This window comes from Mercenaria mercenaria, chromosome 3 (assembly GCF_021730395.1).
Source record: "Mercenaria mercenaria strain notata chromosome 3, MADL_Memer_1, whole genome shotgun sequence".
NCBI lineage: Eukaryota > Metazoa > Mollusca > Bivalvia > Venerida > Veneridae > Mercenaria > Mercenaria mercenaria.
Genome location: NC_069363.1, coordinates 1,080,986 through 1,100,357, shown reverse-complemented (window position 1 = coordinate 1,100,357; position 19,372 = coordinate 1,080,986). Strand labels below are relative to the sequence as shown.

The following is a 19,372-nucleotide window of genomic DNA, read 5'->3' as shown; positions in this document are numbered from 1 at the left end:
TGACATGCTGCCGTTTGACGTCATAGGCCACTCCTGTCAAAAACTGTCAATATAAGAAGGAGAATTTAGAATGTGCAATGCAACTCCATGCAAGGATTTCGGAAAATTTTGTATAGAAATAAATAAACATAAATTGTCCTTTTTTTATATTGAATACCATTTGAATCAGTGAAGATGCTTCTAATTTGCAAGAAAAACGTTTTCTTCTCCGCTGTGATTCTGTCATGTTTTCAAACAGCGGCCGACATTTTAGGAATTTCTCTCCATTGTAATGACGTCACAAATATGCAAATCACTGGGGTCAAACGTGCGGTTTCCCACGGGTTTCTTTGAAATTGTGGTGGGAAATGCCTGTCTGATGTAGAACATAAAACCTTAACTTTATTTCTAAAGATAATCAGAAAATAGTGATGAATGTTTTTTTTTAATCTGTTGTGTTACTATCCGGGTATGGTAAAAGTGGCTACTCTTGATTCTTGATTGACCATAAATCAAAATGCCAGGGTCATAATTATGCGTGTAAAGAAAATGAGGCACTTAACGGGTTTATTGTTTACGATACGCATCTTACCAGTACCGTAAATTTATAAACAACTGAGGGAAGCATGTAATTGATTTTTTTAATAATATACTAAGGTGTTTGTTAAAACAAATTTATTTAAGCTCGATTGTGATAAAAGCTTCAAGTTTATTTGACCAACACTCGAGTCCGCTTCCTGAAAAAGCAAGTCTCCTAGTGTCATGTATGAGAAGATGCGGTCGTGACCTCAGTGGGGCTTGAAACTATGAACTGCGACCGACACCTTAACCACTAGACCAGTGCTCCCCTTACGAAGATGTTGACATCAAGTTGTTTTCCATCAGGAGTTTGAGTAACATGATAAGGGCAGGAGCAAGCGCTGTGTGCTCAAACTTCATAACCATTGACTCTTCGAGATCGATGTCTACGGTTAGAAATATTATATAAATTATTTATAAAGTAAATACAGAAATTGACATAACTCACCCCTACCAATTTATATCAAAAACGTAAAATTTGTTTCACCATTCACTTGTCTTAATGACAGTCAGATACGGACTTGAGACCCGGATCCAGCTCGTGCTCCCCCCTCCCCCAACCTCGTTGACTGAGAAGTGTCCTATACTCATTATATTAACTCAAAATGCACCAAAGGCCACCATTTCATGTCTGTATTTCAAAACTTCCCAGGGGAAGAGCCCCCTGATCCCCCTATAATGAGGGGGATGTCTCACCAGTCTGTATTAAAAAAATATCCAGGCGAGAGACCCCCTAAACCCCAAGCCCCTTATATGGGCAGAGGTCCCCTCTAATACCTACCGGCTGTCAGCGCTATGCGCCTCTACGGTGACGTCTTTGTTATAGACTTAACAAATAATCAAGGCCTTCGCGTTGTTTATCGTCTAATTTACCACGGTTCAGAGTTCAGATGCGTAGGAATTGAGCCCGAGTTGTTAAATACTGAAGCATCTGAACGATGAACCGTGGTAAATTAGACGATAAATCACAAGGAGGGCTTGATTGTTTTCATTCTGACATGCTCATTGACATGTTATAATAAATATTATGCTGGATTCATTGAATCGAGGAGTAATGTATCGGACGTCATGCGGCAATTTGACGTCATAATTGACGTCATAATGCTCTCTTACCGGTCCGCGCGTCAACCGTTGTTTATCGCAGAATATACAGAGCTTGATTCCCTTCTTTGTTTAACTAGAAATCAAATCAAGTCATGTTAGAATGGTACGTAATTAATTGTAAATTGTGTTTACGACACAGGAACGCTAATTTAAAGCATATTCGTCTGAGAGAAGCCGATTGTTTTTGAATACTTCATCCAATACCAGAATAAGAGTAAAATTAAAACACATGTTTCCGTGTGTTAACATCTGCAGAATGTCTCATGGACTCGGACTTAAACAATCCCTCGGGAAATTGCAAATAATATATATGTAATATGATTAGGATAAACTTGCACTATCTCTATGGAAATTTCCGTTCTCTTAAAGTCATACTTGTATACTAACATTTTCAAATTAGGACAGGAAAATCACATAAATTTAAAATTAAATAAGCAGGCGGTCAATAACGAAGGGGTCGCATGGAAGACACGTACAGATTTGCCGCCAAAATTTTGAGGTAATCAATAGCTAAAACGGTACTAAGAATTACATGACTTTCCCCATTCTATGAGTAAGACCATGTTGATCGTCACGGAAAACATACGCCTCACCCGGGACTCGAACTCCCGACCCGAGATCCGGAGATCTGCGTTCTTCTCCCTATTGAGCTAGGCGGGCGGGCTAACATCATGTTGAAGAAAAATTTTATATATGTGTGAAAATAGTGCAAGGTTCCTTGCCTCAAAGACGCAAAACTTTGAGGGAAAGTGAGCGTCCGGGCGTGTATATGTGTGTGGGGTGGGGAGGGGGAGGGGAGTAGTCGTTAATATCACTGACTTAAGTGACTTCTGTTCAACATGAAAATAAGTTCAGCTGTACAGTAATTATTTTTTTATAGTTTCATTCTTAATAACCAAGACATTTATTCAACGTCCTAGATCTATAAGAAATTAAACATCGATGTTTACTTGTCCCTAAATTTTCATATTTTCATTTTTTAAACCTTACTGACTCATAATTTATTATACCATGCACATATGTGTAATATGTAATATTATTACATACTCGTTTCTATTCCCCGTTAAGATCCACTGGTACCGGAAACGTCAATATTTTTCCATATACTGACGCCTGAATTTCATATCGGGTGCGTGACGTAATTCAGTGTGTGTTGTTGCACTTTTTTCTTCTATTTAGTTCAGTATTGTCAATCCTATTCAGGCTATTGAACAAATTTATGGTACTTACATTATATTTATACGTGTAGCTGAGTATGTAATAAAAAGGTTATTATCTTTGCATCGGGAAATATGCACTCGTTCTTCGGTAGAAGAATATTGCGCTCCTCAAGTCGCGCAATATTTTCGCTGAAGAACTCGTGCATATTTCCCGATACAAAGCTAATAACCTATACTTACGGGTCGAAAATTAAGTAAAGGCATGATAACGCATAAAAAAATGTTTCCGGTATCCCGACCTACCCTAAATTTTTGGTCCGACCCTAAATGTTTTTATGGCCTTGGAGAATGCACCTTTTATGCTTTAAACATGGTCAGTGATGTTAGAAATCAATTTACTGATGCTGATACTCTAACGGCATAACCCCGTTATTTGTATTCATTTTTGACAAAAAAAAATAATTTCCGAAAAATCTCCCTTAATAAAAAAAGTCCCAAACAAAAATCCGACCTAGATCTACCTACCCTAACATTTTTAGCATGTTACCGGAAACAAATATTTTTCTTATAGCCAAACTATAAAATACAATTTCTTTATCAAGATGGACTGCTTCTTCAAAACGGAACTCGCCTCCACTATTAAAAAGTGAGTTGCAATATATTTCTAGACAACTACGTAACATGTCTATGTTACAAATAAACTGTCCGGAGAAAGAGCACTGACAAATTGACAATCTATTGTAGAAGTTCAGTATACTGAGTACAGTATACCCGAATGCGCCTCATGTAAATTTGCACGAAGCTCTCGGCCTTCTTACGTCATTTGTCTCATACGTCACCTGTTTCGGAGAAGTGAAACAGTAACAGCAAGGACGCGAACATAGAGAATAACCATATTCTATTTATTTATTTATTAAAACTGTTGGGAAAATGATTGCTAAATTAAGGAACTGGAAATAATTCAATAAGGATACTAAACTACAGGTTATCTTTGAACCATGCTTTTGGAAATGATGTTGAATTCAATGAATAATCGTTTCAAGAGCATGGTGCGATCGGTGCCTGGATTTCATCGAGATGATTGACGAAGTCCGACTTATGATGTCATCGAGGAGACAGACAATTAAAATGAAATTTGTTTGTGAATTGTAAATTTTGGAGGGATCACAACTTTGGAAGATTAACAGTGAGTTAGTTTACCTTATAAATGTTCATATTTCTTTTTAAAATAACTTTTGTTTATTCAGAACAGGACAATTTCGCAACTATCAAAATTAGTTTCGAGCCGCTCGTGAGACGTGGAATTTGATTCATTTCCCGTAATTATCCCGCGACAATGTAAATTTTACTTAACATTTTCATTGACCTACCTAATTTGCATATTTCTCATGATACCTTGTGGTCAAATTCAACATGGCGTCCCGCATCGATTTGGATGCGCGATTGAAACGGAAAAACACAACTAAAAGTAATCATCCGAACATTGCGGAATAAGTCGACTTCATAGAAATGTAGAAAAAGTGGCAATCAGTTAGCGAAGTAAACAAATTTTTGGCAAAATGCGTATATAGAACATACATTAGCTGAAACCTTATATTGCATATTTTTGAATGGAAGGGAATAGAGCTCTGACTGAGGCCCGATATGGGTAGCCGAATTCAGAGCTCTATGTATAGATCTAAGCCTAAACGTAACATTCATCTGTTTCAAATATACCTTTTGCGCACGCGAATGTACAAATAACACGGAATTTGGCAAATCCATACTTTTGCTAGATATTTTTATCTACATTTTTCATTGCAAAATCTAAAATCAAATTTAATTGTCCTTTTAAAGTAATTTTATCTTAAATTCAAGTAGTCGGATAAGACAACTGAAATTTAAAATTGAAAGTCTAACACAAAGAGACGTACTGAACCTAAAATATGACGATCATATGTAAAAAAAGTTCAATTCACCCGACCAAAATACGACTAACAGTTTTAAATAAATGATAGCGCATTCTAAATATTTGAAAATCTGAAGACAATATTGTCCCGTGCTCCCTAAAGGCATTTTAATTTTTATTTATTTTTTTTTTTTTTTTTACCGGTGTATTTGTTGAGTCTTACCCTTACGGTTAATGGTATAGTACTTGTTACCTTGACAAAGCGTCAGATGCCACCGCCGTTTGAAGAAAAATCCAGTAGTATGTTTTCTATACCATAGTGAAGTTGTATTATATTTTGAACATGGAATACTTGGTTGATAATATTGCAAAATTGTCCTCCTATTGTTCTTTTTTTGCCCTTTAACAAATACCTTGAGGACCGTTTTAATAACTTGATGGGAACTGAAAATAAAAAATACATTTTACTTGATAAAACAAAAATCCAAAATTTCACTTTATTTGAATTCCAGCTTTCATTCAACATAACTCATTTGTGTTTTGTATTTTTACTCAAATGGTAAGTAGTATCTGAATTAAAATATACCTGTGCTGTAGAAGTTCCTTTTCGCACTTACTTATCGTTGAAGGAATTTTTGGACGATCACTTTTCAGAAATTTCCAGTCACTACATCGTAATTGCGGATTTTGTGGTTTTCCACAATACCATGGCATGCCGGAATTTAAGCTCGTGAAATTGCATGCATCTTTGTAGTTCGTATGTGCGAGTAAATGATTCAAATCAGCATGACACAAAGAATCTTCATCGTAGTTATTAACCTTGTACTTCGCAAAAATATTTCTCAGGGAAACTACCTGATTAAAGTGAGTAGAAAAATTCATGTTTATATATAAACATATATATAAACAAACATTTGAATGTAGAATTCACCTTAGATGGTCCAGTGTTACGGCTGCTCGGAACAAATTAGAATTTTCAGTTAAACCTATATGTAGCTGTTATAGGTTTTCATAATGTTTGCTTTACAAACAACAAACGATACGTTATCTCTTCCAGATATATTTCTTTTTACAAAATATGACAAAATATGACGTCATCGGAAGTGGTTATTTTACTTGAAACGGCATTAACTTGATATAACGGACAAGGGACAGACACCAACGCTAGTGAGTTAGAGAATACATTATTTACACCTTAGCCAAAAATAAACAAACAAAGATATAAATCGCATGTACTTTGAAGTATTAACAATAGAAAACTTTGGTAGAGTATCGTCCAGTGATGTGGGTTTACTTATTTTTGAAGGAAAATAAAATTCTAATGGACTCATGTTCGAAAAAAACAACTATTTGCAAAATAAGATTAGACTTGTAGTCCTGAACCGCATTAAAGAACTCTTACCTCATTTCACATTTGTATTGCATATTTCGTTTTGATAAACTAACATTTAGATAAATGATTGCAATCACGTAGTAAGCCTTAAATTTCTATTTGGAACCAGTCGAAAATCTAAAAAATACCTCTGAAGTCATTCGATAAAATGCTGTAATTGCTTCTCTTGTGTATGATATAGTTGCTGAAATGCGTGATTTCCCACTCCACAAAGCTTCGAAAATAAGTGTGTACGATCCATTATTATGATCATACACAACTCCCGGCGCAGAAGCATTTAAGTTTTGATTCCATATCCTTGCACGGAGATGATCCCCACCAGACAATTTTCGTCCTCCGTAGGAGTCAAATAATGTTGCTATCACATATATTTTGTCTCCAATTTCGTACTCTTTATATGGTGAATCTATTATTATTATTATTATATTATTATTATACCAGATTTATATAGCGCCCTTTTCATGATCAATTTCACGTTCAAAGGCGCTTTACATAGTTCAAATGCAGCCACACAGGGCGCATAAATTCATCCTCTACTAGTACAGACACAGAGCGATCTGACCAGAGGGACAGAGTGAGACAAAGCCCCCACGACAGAGAGATCAGAAATCAGATACAGGCTTGTCCGGCTTACTTAGCCTAGCTCGTTGCGAATAGACAGCCTGGTTCTTTAACGTGCCCAGTGTATAGCACTGCTACACGCAAGGATTGCCTGGGTTCCTGACCAGTACACCTCTAGTTGGCATGTCAAACTAAAGTCTTCTTTCATCAAGGGACAGTACTCTGTATTTACCGTTGATAAGAAGAATTAGATATGCGAGTTTCTCCCCTTATCTACCCGTTTGGTAACTTAACGTATCTTATCACCTAGCCTGAGATTCAGTCGGTAATATTTTTTGCTTTGTCATAACATAGTCATACGCGCTATCTTATAAGTATGAGAAAATTGCTGTTACTGGCCCGTTTAGTTTCTAACAGTAGAACAGAAACACATGAAAAATCAACCGACTGGAACCCAGGCTACTTTTCACAAATAAACAGTGTTATTATCATCTATAAAAGAAAAGTAAAGACGAAATGGGAGTCCGTATAATTAATGCAAGAATTTTACAGGATAAAATATTTTCATGATCACCTTAAATAATAACCAACCTTATGAAAAGATAGCTATGATGTAATTATGATCATATGAATTGTAATGATAAAAATATCATTTCATCAGTGATATGTGATTGAAATTTTAATTAAAAACATTTAAATTGTAAAGGTATCCGGATAAGAAAATTTTGATTCATCAAAAGCTTTTAAAACTCGATTTGTAACATTTAGTGTTAAAATAACAATTTGCTTCAAGGCTTTCTTTCGATTTTATTAAAATGAAAGTTCATTTTTGAGTACAGGCTATGAATGGACTAAAGCAGTCTGGCATTGTGGAAACTTTAACTTGCAGCAATTAAAACACATGTATTTACAATATGTAACAGTACAGAAAGAATAAAAAATTAATAAACCGGTCACATAATTTTAAGTACTAAAATTTTAGGTTTATCAGACCACTACCGCATTTGCATTTGCTTAGTTAATCAAGTATGATATGTTGCGCAACAGAACATCTGGTTGTATATATCCGTATGGATAGCACACACTGCTGCATGCAGTTGTGTAAACTCGCAATTCTGTGATCAAAAGTATTCCATAAGTTCCGTAAAAGTCAACGTTTTAGGATATATTTTTAGGATAGAAATATGATGATTTAATTAAACATCCAGTTCATTTTCTTTCATTTCTTTTCATCATGAAGTTTTTCTTTTAATAGCTGACCCTTATACAGGCGCGGATACCTGCTGTGTTAACAGAAGTTTTATCATATTGTCATGCTGACAGCTACTATACTTTACACTTTGCTACTAATCAGAAACACATTACGCCCTTATATATAATTAGCAAAACTGCCAACATGCTATATGATATTTTACTTTAAAATCAAAATTACTGTAATATTAAAATCTATTTTAAATAATAAGATATCAAGTTAAAAGATATATCATGTCAAGCCATTGTTCACATTTAAACTTAGAATAGTTTTGACAACTATTTGTTCGACTGTATGATAATTACAATTAAACACTCGAATCAATAGAATATTTTATATACTTCCAGTAGTCCTGAATTTATGTGTTAGTCCATTATATCATATAGCAATCTGGTAATACATAAAAATTATGTACGTAAAATTAATACAGTCGTATGTTGATATAGCTGTGATTTATTCTGTTATGCACTGATCAAATTCTGATAAATAGTAATGGAAGCGAAAACCCTGTAAAAACAGTTTAGAATTTCGATTTTGTTTAATATCTATACCGAATCTGCACGTTATACTATTTTTATTTCGCACGCACTAATTTCTCTTTTACAAAAATGCAACCGATATATTCTGTCAGTCACAGTAAAGCGTGGATGTACAATTTACAAAACTATAAACTGTAATTTTTGACATTTTAAATTTTAAATCTGTTATATTCTAAGATCGAATATTTCAATGATACGTGGTTGAGACAATTTACATTTTTTGATTGTAACAATGACACATGACTGACTTTTACCGAAATACATAGTAATGTTTGACACCATTTTCTTTTTTTTACATAAAATAAACGATATGTAACGAAAAATGGGATAAAGGCAATATTTTATCTTTTATTTTTAAAACAATCAGCCAAAAAACTTAATCTTTACAATGGTATTCCAGCTATAATAATTCTAACATCTTTGCCTCTGCTACGGAATACTTCAAGCAAGACAGAGACTCTTATCAGTCAACCGAACACAACTCGGACATTTTGGACAGAGTGGCTAAAGTGCAATTTTAGCCGTTTTTGAATGCAAATGGAAGCAAGATGCTATTGAATTACTTTAAATATTTTTATATCATCATTTTCTTTGTTTGTTATACTTTCACGTCATAACAGTGATAAAAATTGTTTCAGGGGAGAAACAGTATTAAATGTCCTTTAAAGTAAGCGAAAAACGTGTTTTGCTTGCATTTTATATAGGTTATATAGGGAAATACTATGGTTGGTTTCAAATGAAATTGGAAGCAAGAAGAAATAGTGTTACATTAATAAAAAATACACCAGTGGAAAGATAAGAAAATGAATTTTATGGTAGGAACAATGATAAATTAAAATATCAGAACAGGAAATAAGAATGGTCGAAACAAAATTTAATCCTTTTATATTTCAATGTAAATCTCAGGTCTGTCTGATATCGGAAAGTCTCTGCGGCGGCTGTTCTCGCACCCCGCTGCGGATGGCTTGATAAGACGCCTAAGAAGAAAAAAGTTGGGTATGGGTGGGAAACACTGAAAAGCGTTTCTGAAAATTCCCGAGTAGCTGCCGGGGATCGAACCCCCGACCTCAGGATTGGAAGGCCAGTGTGCAAACCACTGAGTTATCCGTCCATCCATAAAGTAGTAGTTTATAAATTAATTTTCTTTATGTTGTTTCTGTTTAATATAAAGTAGTAAGTTGACATTACCGCCTTTCGTGATAAAGGAAGATCCTTGGACTTTTTTAAGCAAGGGCAAATATACTGGTAGTACCTATCATTTCAAATTTTATTCAGTGATACAGTTTTCGAAATTTATGTATTTAAATATTGAATACCATAACAAACAAACAAACAAACAAACAAACATAACACAGTTCACAGTACTTCGACACCTTTAAAGCTGTAGTAATAGCATTGAATAGATTGAGCGACATTTAATGCAACCACACTTATTTTAATAAAAATATAAGTATAGATTTAGTGGAACTGCTGAGTATATCAGACATAGTCTGGGCCAATCATTGCAAGGTAGTCCTGTCACATGTAAAAGAAACTCAAGTGGAAACTATAGACGACTGAAGCTTATAAAGGTTAGACCGAAACAAAATCTCATAGTATAGCGTATAATGTACCAACCTAAGTAATACAGTCTAGACAATCTTGCATTTGCTGCAAGGCTTTGATCCTGACATGGTTTGTGTTGGAGAGCTTCTTTTTCGCTTATAACTTCATTCAACTGGGTGTAGATTATCTGATGGTTATCTGTATTTGTCAAAGATCCGTTTCTGTTGCCTGTACAGTACAGATACCTGAAACAGACATCTGCATTAAATGAAAGGGAAGTAAGGTAGAAAGTGTCTATCAACTTAAAAGCCTTTACTTTCGATGTAAAGTTTCATTTTCCAATTAAACGTTCATATGTGGCTGGTATGGCAAACTTTTCTTATAAGTTTCTGTTCAAATGTTTGTCTGTTCTGTTTGAAACCAAAGAATTTGTTTATAACGTGAGTTCTTAAATATTCATCAACTCCACCGCATACATTTGACAATGTCTTAAACCCAGTAATCAATCTGCCTTGTTTTACATGCTACTATGTGTTGTAATGAATAATAATTTGTTTAATTGTTGAAATTATGGCAGTATAAAATTGTAACATTTCTGTAGGTATTTAATTTCAAATTAACGTTATCATTTTAAATTTAAATGATCACACAAAAAGTTATCACATACATCCGTAGAACATTTGACTAAACTAATGTTCATAGGACGAACTCAACGTGTTGAAATTGAAAACAAGCAAATTAATAGCCACGATCGTTGATGTAATGAAACCTTGATCATGATATTATTGCAAAGACAGATATTTCATAAATCAGATAATATATTTTAGTGGCAATTTAAATGTCTTCTTCTGAATAAATAAAAGTGAAAATGTACATAAGAAAGCATTGGACCATTTTATTTTCTGCAATATATTAGTTAACTCATTAAGGACGCAGATCGCATTTATGCGTTCATTTTAACTCTTATCGAGTACCGCATGTCGTATTTATCCGTCAAAAGATAACAGGCGTGTATTCCGAGGATCGCATAAATGCGCTATCCGCCTGATAGTACTGTATGCCGCGTGACGTGATTTTACGTTTGTAAGAGTACCAACGACTGGACTGCTGTCAAAGTCAACCAATGAAAATATTTTACTCTAAAGATTTATAAAACTCGGAAGCGATCGAAACAATCAAAATATTTACTATTTTAGCATGTTTTGTTTAATATACTCATCACTAAAAATCGGAATTAGAAAGTTATTTGTAGGTATTGCCTGTTGTATCTTCTCATTCTATTATACCGCAGAATCTTTCTTTTTTATTCAGTATTTTTAATTTTATCAAATAAAGTATAATTTAGTTCTTTCATAATGTCATTTGCTTTAAAGTTTAGCAATAGATGATATTTGAATAAATATAGAATAATCAAATAATGGCTGTTTTTCTATGTCCATTTTTTCTTGAATATTGCAGTTTTCCATATTCATGTTACTTCAGTTGGACTGTAAAACAATTTTGCAAATCAAAATAGTAGTAAATTTTACATTATTGATTAGATCATGAATTGTAGTATCAGTTGTGAAAATTTCAGTTTTATTCATCTTTTATAAACAGATGCTAGTCCCTAATTTTGATCAAAGGATGCCTAGATCTTACCGATTATTGATTATCAGTGAAAATCCACAGGCATACAAAGCAGATAAATTGATAAGTGGCTCAGGAATGTATCGGAAAATTGATACCAGTAATTAAGCGGCGATATGGCTGCAGGTATTAATGGGTTAAAACAGTAAATACCAGATGGTGTTTTTGTCACAAAAAATATCATGTCTCCCCAAATGAATACCTTAAGCTTTGGCGGCAAAGGGCTTGGTTCACTAATGTACGTAAATGGCACCGAATTTAGCCATATTATACATTACTTATTCTACATTGATACATATGCTGTTCGTAACAAGTAAACACAATGCTTCATATATAAGTAATAAACTTTGAAAAATAATGTGTTGTTGTGTTTATATATTACTCCAAACATGCCCCACTTTCCAAAAAAATGTGAATTTTCCATATATTTGAGACTTTATTTACGATTTTCGCTTTGGCGGCATCCTTTACCAGTCTTAATATTTTAACCACTACTTCGTACATTAAAAACCAACAAAAAGTGCAAAAATCATCGCTGGTGAGCAATGCCGCCATATTCAAAAACGAAAAAAACGTCCGTCTCAGAGACACATTTTTATCCGAAATTACACAAACCTCGATTTCGGTAAAATGACGTTGAAGTTGACGTCACTTAATTAGATATTTGTTTTCATTAATTTGTTTTTCAAGCAACAGCCATTAGAGCTAGTGTTAAAATCAATAATATCGGACGAAGATTTTTAAGTTTAAACGTTTCAACATTTAGTGAAATATAACAAACCTAATGAGTGAATTAGCGAATTGTTTCCCTTTGAAATCAACACGCCATTATCGGTGAATACATGTCTGAAACTGGGTCAGAGAATACATGCAGTTATTGCTCTGAATATACGCGGATATTTAAAGTGCATGGCGGATTTAATAATTGTTATGGTAAGTGTTAATTTTCATTATAAATTTATTCGTAATTGGAGGCAAAACAAAATGGACAGATTGCTTCGTTTGTTGACTTATCGAAGATACAACTTTGCAGCGAAAAATAGCAATGTTGACATTTCGATTCGACTGTCTGCTGTCAAATACTTTTAATATCTTTCCTGTGTATTTGGTAGTTTGCATGATGGCAGAATATACTTGTAGCCAAGACAGTCGGGCATCTACTATGTTAAGTAGGCCTTCTGTATGAAACTTTCTATCTAGAAATTGTAAAGAGGTAAATGAACTGATGAACAGGAATGGACTATTCCAGAAAATATCCACCCCCCACTGTGGAAGCAGTTTTTTTCGGAGAATATTACCCACCCCTCCTGGAGACAGTTTACCCCCCTCTCCCCCTTCCACACCCCGGTTACCTGAAAATAACCCCCTCCCCTTCCTCCCAGTAGGATCCCTCCAAATACGCCCCCCCCCTCCCCTCCTCTCAGGTTGTACCAAAAAAGCTGCTTCCACAGGGAGGGGGTGGATATTTACTGGAATAGCCCAATATTACAAGATACTGTACATTGTTTAAACTGTCACAGATGTGAACAGTTTAAACTGTCACAGATGTGAACAATTTAATAATTACTTGGTCATTATGCACAGTGGAATCTATGAAAATTGAAAATTATAGTACAATAACACAGGAAAAGTGGTCTTTTAAATTGTCACTTTTTGTTGTAATTATAGCAACTAAAATAGACCTCCTGAAAATTTCTTAAAAATTCTACATGCAAATTACAATAAAAACTACTTTTTTCATTCTCACTATTGCCATTACTGGTAGACAGCATGTTGGTAGGCTACTAAATAAATGAGAAATTCTTTTTTTATATTTTTCAGGATAACCTCCAGCAGTAAGAAATATAAAGGCTCACTGCAGTTTTGAGTGCTCAACAAGTATTGACCCCATACTATGCTCAGCAAGTAGGGCCCTTGTATTTCTGTGAATCCTCATGCAGGTATAAGATTTTGAAGTTAGTGTTTACATTCATATCAGTGTCAGTATCCTCAAATGCACTTTTTCAATATCAATTTTAACTATGAAATTCCATATATCACTATATTAAATTCCATAGTCTTCAAACAAATCATGACTCTATGAATAAAAGCTTCAGGCCTGCAGTGCACATTTTACATTGGAATTATAGTGACACCTTTGCAGAATTTTTGTCAAGTAAAATTATCTAAAGGAAGTTATGTTTTGTTAAGACTTGATATTACTAATTTCTATTTTTTTCACTGAACTTTCTATAAATCCCTGAAATTGGGTTGAAAATACTGCATTGCTTTATAATAAAGATGCTATATCATAAGTACTGTGAATTGGAATTCAATTAAGTTTTGATAAATACAAGTTAATGTTAAGCAATATTTATAAGAAAGGATGAACTGTTTGGTCAGTGTTGATTCACTCCATTTTTGATGAGAATTTAATACATTTCTTATAAACTGTTCTTGTTTTTGTATGAAAAGTACAGTACTGCTGTTGGAAGAGGAGCAAACAGTGTGGTATATATGGTCCACCATCACTGCAAGCATCATTGCTATGGAGAAAAGAATGTTTCATTACATATGGACAATTATAATGGACAAAATAAGAAAAGTGTTATAATAAGGTAAGAATTCCCAATAAATAAAGAAATATTTATTAAGCACACAGAATTTGATATTGAAACATTTAATTTTACAGTGTGTTCATACACTTCAGTTTGGAAAGTCACTAGTTTCCAGTTTATATAGATAATGTGCATAATTTTATCTAAATGAAAAATAATATTACCACTGATAAACATTGAATTACAATTTGAGTATTGCATACTTACACAACATACTGTATTAAGACTTAGGTGTGTATGTAAGAAAATAAACTGTGTAGCTGGCATTTATTTGTTTTAATAAAGTGATGCTATGTTATATTCTAAAGACTCACTATTGCTACTTAGAAGTTTTTGTTTAAGAATTCATTGTTTAAATATACCCGTTATTTTAGCTATGGAATGTGGCTTGTTATGATGGGTCTACATGATGACTTGGAGTACAACCTGATTGAGGCCCGGCATACAGAATTCAGACCTGAACATGTTTAGGTATATTTGGCTTGAGCCTCTTTTATCAGTTATGTTTTTATTGATAATCAAGTATTGATAAAACTTGCTGCAGAGATCATGTCTGTAAAGAGGCCACTTATATTAAAATCACACAGTTTCTGTTTATGTTTGTGTTGTTAAAGAGTGTCTTGCTCACTGCAAGCAAGTTAATCAGAAATAACATAATTCTAATAAAGTAACTGTTTTTTCTTGACCAGGTTAAAGAACTATTTGTTAAAATGAGATCAAAATCATGGCCCTTACTTGATGTAGAATATGTGCGATGGTTGAATTTTTTCATGAAAAGAAGTTATTACTGTAATAAAATTCTAAAATGTTATTTAATGTAATTATGTGTGGGATGTCTTTTGGAATGCTGTTGTTCAGGATTGATGAAAAGGTTATGTGTTCTTTGTCTTAAATATTTGATACATTTATCATTACAGAATGTCTTCTGCATGACCTGGTATAGATAGTATTCTCAAAGGATTATAACTTCAACACAGAGACGGAGATTAATATTTTTAGGCAGGGGGTTGGCAGGACAGGCAAATTCACCAACCGTATTACCATTCCTGAGCTGGATGCCAGTCGACAGTGGTACCTGTATAATGAAATAGCGCCCTTTTGCAGCAACAGCAATGTATGCTCAAAACCAGCAGTGTCAAAGCCATTATAATTGATAATTCAAGTCATTTAAAACGAAGATTGAATGGAAAAAAGTGTTTAACATTTAAAGTAATACAGAGAAAGAGCTCTGAAATTTTGATTAATTTTGAAAGTGTTTTTGATTTTTTGAAGATGTACTAGACCCAAATTCCATATATTTGAAAAAGAACAAATGATACATATAGTTTATGTAAACATTGAATTAACAACTTTATGGTGTCAACAGTACTATGCATTTGTTAAATATTGAATCACTATATACATGTAAGGCTGAACACAGTATAAATGTGAAATTCCTCTAAAACACTGGAAGATTTTTCAACAATAATTGTAACATATATGGTAGTAATGTACATTTTTTTCATTACGACAGTGGGTTATATAGATCTACGAATATTTTCTGCTGTATTCAAACTGCATGTAATCATTTCTGTCGGCAGTATCATGTTTATTTTCCCTTTTCATGAACAATTAATTTAACCTGTCTTGAAAGCACAATATATGTATAATTTGTAAAACATACATTGGATTATTGTGGAAACAATTTAGTTTTTGTATGCCTAATTATATATTATTGCCGTTAGTATCATCTGACTCTTTTAATATGATCAAGACATTTAATAAGGCAGTTTTCTTAAACTATTACTGTGTGTTAAATGAGATTATGTAGATTATGTTTACGGAATTAACTGCGTAACCGTGGAAACATTTTTTCTGTTGTTCTATATTATGTCTTGAAAAAAACATTGTTCGAAGAACACTTTTCAGTGGTGCATTTTTTTAAATTTTTACATGTAATGGTAAATGCTGAAAGTGTTCTACAATAACTTAGCAAAAACGTCATTGTTGTCTCATTGAAGCATATACTGCAACTCCATTGTAACCATAGCAACAGAAATATATTGTATTATTTATGAATGATGATCTTCACAAACAAATTACATATGTTATTTTTCTTAAAGAATGGCCTAAATTGGTTTTATTCCATAAAAAAACAGACAAAGCAAATATTCTCATTTTTATCTCAGTTTCCATGGCAACCATATATTTTTTTGCCTCAAATTTTAGGCGTTGCTAAGGGTTATATCTTAGCATATCTGAATGTTAATTATACGTTCTGATGTAATTGTTATAAGAGATTTTCGTGTTTCCATAAAGAAAATCAATCGGTTGCCATGGCAACAGCACAATTTCAAATGAATTAAAATATGAGATTTTGCATTCCGAGTTGTTGATCATTCATTATAATAATATTTCAACAACATTTGATGTTGTGCCATTTTAACCTATAAGTGAACCAAGCCCTTTGTGCAGCGAGGTGGAACGTGTCGGTGATTTGCACAACTAGACTGATCTCTCCTGTGGAATTTCGTCTAAAACCAGCCAGCATTTTGACCTGTAAATAGTCTTCTAGCTCCGTGGCAATTTTGTGCAGCAAAGCGGAGCATGCCGGAGATATGCACAAGTCTTGGAACTGACCACTCCTGTGTAGTTTTATCGAAATTCAGCCAGCTGTTTGACCTGTGAAAGCCGGGCAATATTTTCTATTTGTAGCTCTGGCGTCAGTTTTGTGCAGCAAATCGGAACGTACCCGTAATGAGGTGCAACTAGTCATTGTACTTATCACTCCTGTAAACTTTTGTCCAAATGAGACCTGTGAAAGGCGGACAGGCTTAATGCGGACGGACGGACGGCGAATGCAAAAACAAAATGTCTCCCACTTATGAGTGAGACATAATTATTGATAAATATGCCAGCTATACAAAAACATCTTTAAGCAAATACATATTATCTATATTAGCAATATCATCCCAATAACTTTATACTTTGTTAAATGCAGTTAATGCTTCTGTCTGTGTATTCAGAGAAGGTTTTAGGAAAACATAGTGCACAGTATGTTTCCCTCAGATAGTTGAAAAAACAAATTTTGTATAACATACGTAAGATAGACTCGGCCAAAATTCAACATACCGTGTAGTATATCTATGATCAACCTACAAGTATATATGCTTGCAAGACAAATAGAAGTCGGACTTGAGAGAATTCTTTCATTGAAGGATGATATATTTATCACCATTAAACTAATCTGCATTTCCGCTGACCTGTTTGGAGATAAACGTGAACTTCTTCTTTTAAATAGCTTCTTGTGTGATTCTTTATTGTGAAAGGTCTTTATCTGTTCAATTATTTTCTATATCATATTTGTCATTGATTTTACCATTTGATGAATATTAAAAAGTAACAATAAAATTTAAAAAAAAAACCAGTTTAGATAACATATGCAATATAGTGGAACTTTGGATCAAAGCACAATTTATATGGATAAAATCTACAGCTTCTGATTTAGTTGGTTCTGCTTGTTTCGTGAATTTATTTACCAGACCAGTATCAAGTTTACAAGCTGAGATTTTTTAATATATTGTTTTTGCAATCTAAATTCTGCATTGTTGTCTTCTGCTGATCCACGGGAAATATCTTATCCTATTTTGTATAATTTCCGTAAACGACTCTGTAATTTATGTTTTCATTTGCCTTTACAGGTCAGCGGAAAAAATCGCACAATATTTGTGTGATCTTAGATTGATCAACTTTGAAATGTAAGATTAAAAAAAAAGTAATAAGAGCTCGAAAGTTTCAAAATTTGCCCTCTGTTTATGTCTTGTAATAAATCTTACCTTCTTGTGTGTTTTGTGCATTCATCTGTTTCCTGTTTCTCTAACTTGGAACGTAGACTCACGACTAACGTGTAAAATACGATGTAAAAACATAACCCCAACATAACCTGCAATATTCATAATTAAAAGCTGTGTTTATATTTGAACATTTTTGACATAGATAAAAAAAGCTCTACTTACGTAAGACATATGATATACAGTTTGCCCTATAATACTTAGGGACAGTTCAAAATATTCTATTCTAAAGTGACAAAAATGTTCATAAATTTATTTGTATTTTGCACTCCTAATAGTTATAAAAATACTGTGTGAAAGAGCAATGTAATTTTAGGCAACGGTAAAACATTGAAACATTTACCTTTATCTGTTTATCCATTGCGTATTTATATTGGTCTGCAGGTCTTCTTCTGACAATATACAATCTAATTTTCAATAAACTATATAATATATCGCATTTGTTTATGACAGACTGATCAATATGTTGATAACCGTCTTTAGAGCTTGAAGGTTTAGCCTCCTCATTTTAAATGCAATTTATGAGACATATATATTGCTCAACACTTATATCATCTCCACCGGGTCAACTTAAACTTTGCGTGAGCAGTGTTGCACTTTCAATTACTACTCATAAACAGACTCAACCAAACCGTGTCTCCATTGCTTGCCTTCTTTTTGTTGCTTCTGGGAGATCTGATTTTCAGATTTTATTTTTTTTCTACAAACCAAGCAGTTGTGCCGAGTACTTTTGATTTACAGTACTATCACATATACTCAAAATGAAACATAGTTTCTATCGTCCGAGGAGTTATGTTGAAAAATATTAACTATTCGTCATAATGAAATTTGCCATTGTTCAAATTCAAAATTGCGCTGCGAGGTATTTAAAGCATGCGCTTGGGTTTTGTGACGGAGCAATGTTTTAAAAATGCAATAGTCATCGGACAGATTCGCCAGAATTTAATGCAGTTCAGAGTACAAACAGTAAAATGTACTCAATAGAGACGATGTTGATTAAGAGACTAGCTTAAAATTTAAACGATTCTGTAGTCTGGATGTCAGTGATGTAGAAACAATATTGTGCTACATAGGCAGTGTGTTTTAACAGAACAATTTGATTAAAACCTGCATAAACACAACTCTGCAGTTGTTGATTATTTATTAACATTGATAGATAATAAAAAGTATTTAACTCATTAAGGACGCAGATCGCATTTATGCGTTCATTGTAACTCTTATCGAGTACCGCATGTCGTATTTATCCGTCAAAAGATAACAGGCGTGTATGCCGAGGATCGCGTAAATGCGCTATCCACCTGATAGCACTGTATGCC

General features: G+C 33.6%; 1 protein-coding gene and 1 long non-coding RNA gene across 2 annotated transcripts in view; one reads left to right on the top strand and one right to left on the bottom strand.

Moving 5' to 3' along the window:
- LOC123525019 (NXPE family member 3-like) overlaps positions 1–18,868 on the bottom strand; it is a 55,626-nt gene extending 36,758 nt beyond the window's left edge. Inside the window, exons 1-6 of the mRNA XM_045303693.2 lie at positions 18,400–18,868; positions 18,042–18,148; positions 10,073–10,245; positions 6,232–6,509; positions 5,297–5,565; positions 4,964–5,154 (exon numbers count right to left, since the gene is read on the bottom strand). Coding sequence (XP_045159628.2) covers positions 4,964–5,154; positions 5,297–5,565; positions 6,232–6,509; positions 10,073–10,245; positions 18,042–18,148; positions 18,400–18,417 — 1,036 coding nt within the window. The 5' untranslated portion in view covers positions 18,418–18,868. The remainder of the gene's footprint in view (positions 1–4,963; positions 5,155–5,296; positions 5,566–6,231; positions 6,510–10,072; positions 10,246–18,041; positions 18,149–18,399) is intronic.
- LOC123525028 (uncharacterized) lies at positions 12,128–16,585 on the top strand. The gene is made up of 5 exons (XR_006681386.2): positions 12,128–12,562; positions 13,451–13,569; positions 14,084–14,226; positions 14,601–14,697; positions 15,144–16,585. It is a non-coding gene; the product is annotated as an uncharacterized LOC123525028 (long non-coding RNA).
- Positions 18,869–19,372: the final 504 nt, after the last annotated feature.